Source organism: Wolffia australiana, chromosome 1 (assembly GCF_029677425.1).
Source record: "Wolffia australiana isolate 7733 chromosome 1, ASM2967742v1".
Classification (NCBI taxonomy): domain Eukaryota; kingdom Viridiplantae; phylum Streptophyta; class Magnoliopsida; order Alismatales; family Araceae; genus Wolffia; species Wolffia australiana.
This window is the reverse complement of record NC_135835.1, coordinates 27352952-27363817: the sequence shown is the minus strand read 5'-3', so window position 1 is coordinate 27363817 and position 10866 is coordinate 27352952. Positions and strand designations below refer to the sequence as shown.

The window sequence follows — 10866 nt, the reverse complement described above, 5'->3', positions numbered from 1 at the left end:
CTACAAGAAAAACGGGTCACACTAAACAATTCTAAACAATGCAGAGAACCAATATTTTTCGAAAGTACTTCGTGAACTCGGAAATATAAATATCCACATATCAGAGGAACCTTTATATTACTCTTAATTTTCGCTAGTATGTGTTTGCCCTAGCTTTGAGTAAGAAGAGCCTCCCTAAATGATTCCTTCAAATCTAGCATTCTGGAACAAAATTGTTCCATTTCTACCTCTACATCTTCCAAGAATCCATAAGGATATATAATTGAGTTGCTGGTCGTTGAAGTCCTAGAAAAATGGATTCTAAATCCATAAGTTGTCATGTATCATACATGCAAAATAATTATCCTTGCTTGTTAATCAAGTGGAGCTGCTGAAAAATTGTTCCTCGGATCAAAAACTTATATACAGGATCTTCAAGATCCTTGCCATTTATGGAAAAAATTAAAATAGAATCAAGATTTTAAGGAAAAAAATCAAATCTTTTTTCTTAGTCCGAGTATGCACACAAATTCCAAGAATTTAACATAAGAGGTATTTTGTACAACATCTAAAAGAGAGGTATCATGCCAACTTGTTCCAAGAATATTGAATTAGGATTGGCTCTAGAAATTTACAAAGTAAAAAGGAATAAAAGTAAAAAGAAATACACTTTCAGCTTTATCATTCCACTTCTTCTGTATAAGAAATTTTAACCCTTCTTTTTGTGAAATGAGCGACTAATAACAGAAATAAATACTTTCCCAGTTAAGTATAATTTTATAGATACAGATTTATTATATGTCAACATTAGAGAGTTCATATGGGCTTAGTATCTTACTAACCGCACGTAATCGATAAGAGCAATAACTCACACTGTATCATCATTTCTGATGGTTTTCTGACTCCTGCAGAATAGTAATTATTGGGATCATTAGATATATTTTCAGGCCTTATCCACAAACTATGACATCAAATTAGTCAATTTATCATAATGTGTGCTTAAGGTATTCATGACTTAGCTGGAGTCACTAGGAATTATTTTCCTTCAAATAATGTTAAAAAATGCAGCGAAATAACAAAAAAGCCTCTAGAAATTTTCCAAGTCAAAATATGATCTTGTAAAACACCAACTAAAAGAATGATTATGTTAAAATAGCTCACCATCAGGCTGTATATTTTTTAAAAAGTTTCCCATCCACACTTAATACGTCATTCTAAAGTCCCAGAGTACTCTAAAGATTAACCATTCATAGAAATAAAATATTTCTATGTAGAAGTGGAAATATGTAGTGAAAATATTTACAGAAAAAAACAAAAAAAACTCGTAGAACTCCGACGACCAGAAAAAACAATAAGACATAGAACTATAGTCCAAAAGGCCAAACATCTTCTCCAAAGCCCGAACAATTAAATGTTTTTTCTTTGAAAGATGGCAAGCAACTAAATGTTAATCAATAATATATCATAAGACGAAATGGTAGTTCATAAAGAAATACACTGGTTTCTACTTACCAAATCTTTGATGGTATGGTCAACCTATTCACAACCATAAGTACACTAGCCTTTGCATCCTTCCGGACAACAAACCTGTAAAAAGTATACATAAGTCCCTTCCCTTCATTGAAATTGCAAAGATCAGAATAATATAAAATTAAAAATGGATAGAGAAGACGGGAACCGGATCGTATGAGTTTTTCTAGTCGTCAGCCCAGCGCACGCCATGCTTGGCACCAAGGTAGTAGGCCCCGACGGGTCCCCGCCCGCCGAATTCATAAAGTTCCGGCGCCACCTTCTCCTCGTCCAATTCATGCAGAACTGGCGTCAATATTGCCCACGCCGACTCTAACTCGTCACTTCGTAGGAACAGGTGCGGATCCCCATTCACCACATCCAGCAGCAAGTGCTCATATGAATCAGGGACATCAACATCGTACCTACAGCATAAAAAAAATTCAAATTTCAACATTAAAAAAATACGCCTCCAAAGTTGGGCCACCTTTAGGGGAAAATACCTCCCCATAAATTAAAAAACAAAACACATGAACATGTCATTTTTTACAATTAATCGCATTAACCTCCGAGCGATCAACAGAAGAGGAGGGTATCGCTATGTGCTCCCAGCGATTAACAAATGGGGAGGGATTAACTGTCGCAGAGAAAGCTTTTACAATAGATTTCTAATGGAAATGAATTCATAGGAATAGGGATGAGAAAGGTGTTGATTGACTTGATGTTGCAGAGAGAGGGCACAGAGTTTCAAGAGGTGAAGAGAACCAAGTAGCATAAACAAAAGGATTCAAGATAGAATTAGTATCAGAGAAAAGAAGGAGAATTGCATTGAAAATCACAGTGAGGGTTTTCGATTTAGATAGGGACCAGAATAAAACTAAGCACAGACAAAAATAGGAAAGATGAAGGACTTTAAAATTTAGGTAAATAACAGTAGAAGGTGGAGATATTGTAACCAGAATCAAATTGTCAGAGCAGTAGATGGTGGAGATACGCTCTCACCTCTACCAAACCCTAGCAAACAGGTGGGAAGGCAGAGAAACTGATAAGTTCAAGTCCGAACCTATCTGTATCGGAATTCCAACAATGCTAAATGACAAATCGATTAACACTTGAGTTCCGAGAATTGAAAATGCAACGGATCACACGATCAATCCAAGAGGTGACTATCGAGACATCTCCCTCGGTGGAGCTCCTTCTTGATGCTCGGGCGACTCCTCCAACCTGGAAGAGCTCCTCCCTCCAAAGCGACGACAGCACAATCCTCCACTCTGGCCTTCACAATGTGGAAATCGGCAGCTACTTACAAGAAATGATATATCTCCCATACCTGTCTGTCGATCCTTTATTTATAGGGTGGCTTGAAAGAGGTTGAAGTTAGATCGCCTGGTCAACAGTGCGTTGACCAGGCACCCTCTTCTTCTTTCTCTGGTATTTCCGAGAGTAGAACTTATCAGAAACATATAGGAGAGAACAATATGACACTTTTCTAATGTATTCCCGGGTATTATAATGGGAAAAGAAACGGGTAACACATGAAGGAAAAGCAATAAAATAAAGAGGTAATAAGAAAGGGAGTGATACTCTTCCACTAACAAAAAAAAATCTGCAGAAAAAAAAATTCTGGGAGATAAAGAGAACTGTAACACTGGCTAAAAGGATTAAGGTAAGGATTAATGCCGCAGAGAAAATAAGAGAGTTCTAGAAACTGGGAAGCATCAAAATTAGGACTAGTGTTAATGTTTACTTGTCACGGTAGAGAAGGTTGAGCTCGGAGGCATCAAGCTGAAGGCCAAGCCCAGGAACCTTGTTGTTGATCTTTAAGAAGATGGCCTCGCTGGGCGCGTCCCGGAGAATGAGCTCATTGGTAGTCAGGTCGATGTTTTGTCCAATCCGCTCACGGTAAATGTTCCCTGGCACATGGTTGAACTGGATTCGGATTTCCACCCTGCAAAAACCAATGATGACGATGACGCCATGAGTTTAGAGAGTTGACGTTTAGAGTCAATTACCTGTTTTTAATCAGTCCCATGCCAGCTTTGATGAGGAAGGGCACCCCGTCCCAACGGGCATTGTCAATGTACAGAGCCGCAGCAAAGAACGTCGGAGTCAGAGAGGAGAGATATGCCCCATGCTGAGCTGAGGGGTTCACTTTGTGCTGACCCAGAACCACATCGCCAAACTCAAGCTTTCTCATTGACTTCAGAACCTTAACCTGGACGTGAGATTAGGGTTGGGGGATAAGATTGCATCGGTCCCGATTGAATTCTGATAGATCAGATTCATCAAGAGGTTTGATTCATCAGAGTGTGATCAGATTTTCATGCACCGTTCAATGATCCATGAGTGGTAGACCACCCAGAGTAATACCGCTGGATCATGATCTAGTCAAAATTTTGTACCATTATGACCACTGGATTGTGATTTGACTGAAACTTTCAACCAATCTGATCGATCAGATCGAGATTTCAGTCAATTACTAGGCCCTAAGTTGGGATTAGGGTTTGACCAAACCTTCTCATTGCGGATGTCCTCCCCGTCGAGGCTCACTGGCGGTTCCATGGCAAAAAGTGCGATGGTCTGGAGGATATGGCTGTGAACCACGTCTCTGATTATCCCGTATCCATCAAAGTACCTGAAACAAAAGAGTTTTTACTTCATAAAAAAATTATAATATTTGAGAGAGCTATCAGAAAATTGGCATGCTCGAAAACTGTTGGGGATTACCTTCTCCGAGTTTCTATGCCACAGTCTTCAGATAAGATAATCTGGTACAAAGAAAAAATCCATTTACATGACATAAAGCAAATATTAATATATATAGGAACATGTGTACCTGGACATTTCTTATATGGGTTCGACTCCACAGTGGTTCAAAAACAAGATTAGAAAATCTCAAAACTGCAAGATTCTCGATCAAATCCTTCCCCAGCAGATGATCGATCCTGTATTTTGTATTTCATAAACAATAAATTTATGTGAAAAAAAACATACGCATGGTTATATTTAATGGGTTTGATTCCACATGTTCAAAAAGAAGACTAGAGAATCTCAACACAGTCTGAATCTCAACCAAATATTTTCCCAGCAGATGATCAATCCATTATTTTCGCATTTCATAAACAACAAATTCTAAGAGAAATATAAATAAAGATAGTTTACCCTGATATAAGTTAATTAATCCGCATGTAAAGATTTACCTGTAGATCTGATTTTCCTCAAATTTTGACAGAAGCGAGGACGACAACTGACGGGATGATATGGCGTCAAATCCGAATGGCTTCTCGAGGATTATCCTGTTCCAGCCTCTGCTTGTCTGGGCAAAGTCCGCAAGGCAAGATGCAACATCTGAAATTGCTTCTTGCGGCACTGAGAGGTAGAACATTCTATTTGCCTCGTGATTACCCTTGAGCCAAGAAACTAATTACATCAGAGGAAGGGCTAACCAATCAGGTACATAGTTTCCTCACTCATTCACCTCAATTGATTTCATCCGTGAATTTAAAGTCCTCATCCCTTCCTTGTTGCCTTTCTGTGCATTGATGTGGTAGGTTCTTTCAAGAAATTCTTCTATTTTGTCTACAGAACTTTCAATATGTAAAGAAATATCATAAATTTTCCACCATATGCGCTCAAGATTCAGACTTATAAATACTCAAACGCAAATATATGTACCAGTGCTCCACGCGGCAAGTCAAGGTTGGAAGAATTAATGTCCTCAGGTCCTCATCTGTCAGAGATTTCCGAGAATAGCCAAATATACCAACATTCTGGGGATTAAAAATAAAAATTACACAACTACAAGCTTTTTTCAAAAACAAGGACTACAAATGGTAACTTGTTTAGAAGACCTGCGGTAGAAACCCGCCATAGTATAGGGCGAATAATGCTGGAAAAACCTTGTTCCTGGCCAGTTCACCGGTGGCACCAATGACCGCAATACAGAGAGAGGGTGTTCTATCGCCTGACCCATCAAAGGAATAGGGACTTTCCGCATGTTGAGCATCAATGCGGGAAGTAGAGGTTTGGTCAGTAGAGTGAGAATTTAAATTTTCAGAAATGACCGGAATAGGTGAAGAGGGTTCTTCAACACTATCTGCAAACACATTCATACAAAAAAATAGAAAGAAAAATTAAAGATGGTCCTAGCGTTTAGCAAACTGACATGGGCAGCAGCTATTCACTAAAACATGCCACAAAGAACAACGACATTGGAGTGGCTTTGCTTTTCTATGGGGCTATTTTTAAGTTCAAGGCATCAATGAACAATATCTCTTTTTGTCTTGAATAAATTTACGTTCCTTGTTGTTTTAATATTTAAGCCAATCAAATCGATTATCATAATTACATAATGAAGGAACAAGAAGAATAGAAAATAGAAGCTTAAACCAACCATGGGCAGAGGCTATTCGCTAAAAACTTTCCACTAAGTGCAATGACAACATAATGGCTTTTTTCCTATACAGATAAGGCCCCATTTTTCAAATGCACCGTTAAACAAAGGGATCATATGAAGAATTTTTCTTTTCATGCAGAATAAACTCACGATTCTAGTTTTTTTTTTTTAAGAAAAAAAAGACATAACAACAAATTTTTCTTGTTTCCTAATCTTCATGGCAGTCAAAGTGGTTTGTTAAAATAACATAACAATCTGGAATGGACCTCTAAATCTCCCATAATAATTTGCGAGAAAACAACATGGCTAACTTGTTTAAAGCAGCTGTTGCTCCATTAACCTTGCTTGCTAACAACAGATTCATATTTTTTTTGAAAGGACTATAAATTCACATTTAAAGGGATGAACACTCAAGAACATAACAACAAAATAAACAATGATGAAATTTACATAACTCTGGCAAAAGAAGCAATAATTTCGATAATTTCCCTCAAGAAGTCAGACAAAGCAATTCAAGGATTGAACAATAATTTCCATCGTCAACAAGGATACAGGTCCTTCGATCAAATCACCCCTCAGAGTATTTTCTTTTTAGCTTGTGATTAAGAAAACAATAATACATAGATGATGAAATTCAAACCTGGCATTGCTGCAGTCTCGATGTCTCCAGGTGAATTGCTCACTCGTTGACCCAAAATTTTCTTAAGATTTCTATTCCTCGGGCTCATTACGAGAGACTTGTAGTACATGACCTAGTATTATAAAAGCATTCAAATCGAGATCAGCCATTGGAAGACAAATAAAAGCTAAATGAATAACTAGAGGAACAATGCGCGTGAATTTTCACGCTTCCAGTTCCAATGATGACCACAAACTAGTTCACAAGCTAGTCCCTCAGAATATGAACAAAGATTGAAATTCTACAGGTCAACAGTGTAGCAGCGAACAATATATCGAAAATTGCATTGCATAAACTTATTTCCAGCTCCAATTATGACCATAAACAAGTGCATTAGCTCACCACAGGGAATACGCATAGCAATTGAAATTTTACTGGAAAACAATGTAGCAGCAGATAACTTCTGTACAATTATGCTGCAAACACTCATGAACCGACTTTGAACAAGAAAAATCGACCTCAAAAAGGCGTTATAGCAAGGACATAAACTCTTCTAACAAAATAATTTCTCTAATCAAATCAAGACATAAGCAGCAGATAATTTCTCAAATAACGAAAACAGATTTTTTCGGCGTTGCATTAATTTATCGAAAATCAAAATCGCAAAAACAGATAAAAATCGACATTAACAGATGAAATGCGAATATAATTACATTTACACTGTTCAAAATGAAAGAATTCCACAAAAAAACAACTATTCGGCAAGTAATCAGTAATTTGCGGCGTTCCGAGTCAAAATTGGAGAATCGTAGATCAAACGGAAGATCGCGAAACCTGAAATGGAGTTCTCCACTGACGATCAGAAATAGAGCACGATCCTGCCCAGGAAGATCCTCTAACCGGAAAACCAACAGCCGCAAGCGCCATAGCTCGTCTTCCTCGTACTCTCCCCCTCTCTACATTCGAAGATATAAGTAAACTTCTGTAACAACGATCCCCGGTAAGATGTCCCGCGAGACAACCTAAGGCAGTCCCTTATAAGCTTAATAATAGCCTATATGGGCCCAGGATAGATGCCTTAACAAATGTCCCGCGGATTAGCACAATCTCTTCTTATCTGAAATTTAGACCTTTGCGATCGAACCGAACCGAATCGATCGAACTCCGATCGCGCAGTTCGATCCGACACTCGATCTGATCGATTTGTTCGATCAATCCGAGCATTAAATTAGATTTGAGGTAGGGAACGTCATGTCCTGGATGTGACAGCTCGGACTTGACGGGACGGATGACGGGTGATGACCGACGAGAGCGTGACGTGGAGTTCATCGTATCTCGCATCCCGTCATATGACCCAGGATTTTGTCAAACTCCGTCACATTTTCATCATACGTCAATGGCGTGCTCATCTCGTCGTCCGGTCGCCAGACTCTGTCCCCGTCACAAGGGACAGAAGCACATATCAACAGTTCAACATCTGACATGTATAAATTTAAAATTTTCAATTCTCTCTCTCTCTCTCTCTCTCTCTCTCTCTCTCTCTCTCTCTCTCTCTCTCTCTCTATCTCTCTCTCTCTCTCTCTCTCTCTCTCTCTCTCTCTCTCTCTCTCTCTCTCTCTCTCTCTCTCTCTCTCTATCTCTCTCTCTCTCTCTCCATCTCCCTCTCTCTCCGTCACCCTCTCTCCACCACCCTCTCTTAGTCTCCTCTCTCTCTCGAAACCCTTCTCTTTGTCTCCCTCTCTCTCCATCACCCTCTCTCAGTCTCTTCTCTCTTTCTCGGAACCCCTCTCTCTGTCTCACTCTCTCTCTGTCTCTCTCTGTCTCTCAAACTCCCTCTCTCCCTCCATATCCCTCTCTCCGCTTCCCTCTCTCTCTGTCTCTCTATGTCTCCCAGACTCCCTCTCTCCCTTCATTTCCCTCTCTCTCCGTCTCCCTCTTTCTCTCAAACTCTCTATGTCTCCTCTCTCTGTATGTCTCCCTTTCTCAAATGAATATATAATGCTCATTAGTACTAATTGAATGATTGATTAGGTTTTGACGATTTACCAAACCGTAAGTCATTCAGAAGCCTTGCCGGATGAAGGATTACACATATATGGTAACTGATGCTGGTAAAGGTTCCATGAGAGAGTTCGAATACTACTTTGAATCTTCTAGAGTAGGAGGTGTAGGTTAGCACCCCACTAGGAGGAAATTTAATATATCCATTGGGTTTAATTAATCATTAGTTAATTAACCCCCTTCTTTGTATAGTTAATTAATAAGGTTGACTTATAATTTTTATTGGACCAGTAAAGTTATTAACTAAAATGATACATGGGCCTAGAGGGTCACATGCATAAGATTATAAGGGCATTGGTAGTTATACTTTTACTTAATGGATTTTCTAAAAATCTTAACTAAAGAATAAATAGGGAAGGGGTGCCCATTTTAAGCACCTAGGCTAGCCAGAGTTGGGTGCTCCCTCCTCCCCTGACCCCTCTTCCTTCTCACTTTATCCACTAATCCAATAAGAGTGACTTCATAGTGAGAAGATCTACAAGATCTTCAAGAAGAATTGGAGAAGAAGAAATGGATATCCAATAGCAGTTTGATCGTGTAGATACTTGTAGAGTTCAGACTCATGAACGGCTGTAGAACAATCTTTAAGGGAGCAAGTAAGAGGAGGAACAATTTCCCCGTAATGTGCTTCATGTGTAGTGTTTTAGATATAAATTTGGAATTAAACATATCTTACGTTGAATAGAAAAGTGTTTTCTAGCCTTCAATCAAAGTACCAAAATCCAACAACTACTACCAAAATGTTAATATATATAATCTACTCCATATGGACTACTCTACATCTTTACCTTAGGTGTTCATGTGTCGTGTAACACATTGGCTTATCTGCAACATATGGATAACACCTATTATGTGTTTAGGATGGGTGGCATGATTGACTATCTAGGTATTCAATTCGGATTATGGCATTCCCAGTTGGGTCCTTCAGCTTGCTGGGAAGATGACTTATTTTAAACTTAGTTATAAATTTTATGATGTATTGGAGGAAAAATGGGTGGAATGGGCATGATTGACTATCTGAAATGATCAATTTAGAACCAAATATGCAAATTGAATCAGATACAAATTATAAATCATTTGTCTTTCTGTGTCTTCTTCCGAAAACTTTCTTATAGTGTGGATGTACAAATAAGGGGCCCCATTTTCCGGTGCATGGGCACCTAAACATGGGGGCCCTTATTTGTATTTAAATAAATATATGAAATGGCTCTAAGCATATCCACTAACATCAATAGGTTTTTTTACTTGTAACCCTCTAGACCCATGTATCAGTCTATTTGGTAACTCCAACGGGTAAATACCATTTACATGCACACCATTTTCATTAAGTATACTCACATTAGATTAATTAATAAGGATTAATTTATCGCAATCGATACATTCAGTTTCAAATTTAGGGTACTAATATTTTGTTTACATTTGAGTTAATTTTTAATAATTTATAAACCTTGACTCATAGAAGAATTTGATTAGTTAGTGATGAGTAAGGGCCATCTTCACTCGGAATAAATGTTAGGATATTTATGTCTTTTACTTGGTGCTTAGGGATGACAAAATATTTTTTATTAACTAAAAATATGTGAGATGAGAAGGATGGTAGCTAAAGATATATTTATGGAATAATTATATATGTATATAAATGAATGAAATAAGGAGGTGCCGCGAACGAGGATGGTAGATAAATTTGATATAGATGGATGATCAGTCTGGATGGGTGTTCACGGATGTGGATAGATGTGGACAGGTGTGGATAGGTGCGGATAATTTTGGGAAGAAGATAACTAAGCGCAAGAAGACTCACCATTTCCTTATGTTCCACCAAGATCAAGGTAATTTATGGCAGTGGGAAAGCCCTCCCACTTAATTTTCACTTTGTAACGTCAATTGATGATCAACACCAAGAAAACTTGACTGATCTTGAAACTGCATTCTTTAACTTGGATCTACTAAAGTAGTAGCGATTCCTAGACAAATTTAACATTATTCAAGAAGTCTATTTATAAATCCAACCTTATCGATATAAGAGGTAGGAAAGAAGCTATGCTCAACATTTCAGCCAGAAATACCATTTAAAGATGATTCTTTCTTAGTCCTCTGTTTTCCTCTCTCCACCAATTTTCTATCTCTAGATTACCAATACGGTATGAAAGTTCTCAGAAATCTGGTAATTCTAAAAAATATATATTAATACATAAAATATCTTTAAAAACTAGTTGACTTTAAAATAGTATGTCTTCTAATTTAATGTCAAAAAATGATGAAAATACTTCAACTTGGAATTATTTTCTTCATAAATATGATG

The 10866-nt window shown here is 38.0% G+C and overlaps 1 protein-coding gene across 2 annotated transcripts; it reads right to left on the bottom strand.

Moving 5' to 3' along the window:
* Nucleotides 1-720: 720 nt before the first annotated feature.
* On the bottom strand, nucleotides 721-7482 carry G6PD4 (glucose-6-phosphate dehydrogenase 4). Of its 2 annotated transcripts, XM_078587675.1 has the most exons (14): nucleotides 7338-7482; nucleotides 6525-6636; nucleotides 5340-5584; nucleotides 5164-5258; nucleotides 4967-5075; nucleotides 4689-4894; nucleotides 4325-4433; nucleotides 4216-4256; nucleotides 4003-4123; nucleotides 3501-3703; nucleotides 3236-3436; nucleotides 1658-1913; nucleotides 1492-1566; nucleotides 721-884 (listed from the first exon to the last, which is right to left on the bottom strand). In XM_078587675.1, the coding sequence occupies exons 1-12, from the start codon at nucleotides 7428-7430 to the stop codon at nucleotides 1676-1678; spliced, it is 1773 nt and encodes a 590-aa protein (XP_078443801.1). In that variant the 5' UTR covers nucleotides 7431-7482; the 3' UTR covers nucleotides 721-884; nucleotides 1492-1566; nucleotides 1658-1675. The 2 variants fall into 2 exon arrangements, with proteins under 2 accessions (XP_078443801.1, XP_078443809.1); XM_078587683.1 differs by lacking the exons at nucleotides 721-884; nucleotides 1492-1566; nucleotides 1658-1913 and adding an exon at nucleotides 2522-2916.
* Nucleotides 7483-10866: the final 3384 nt, after the last annotated feature.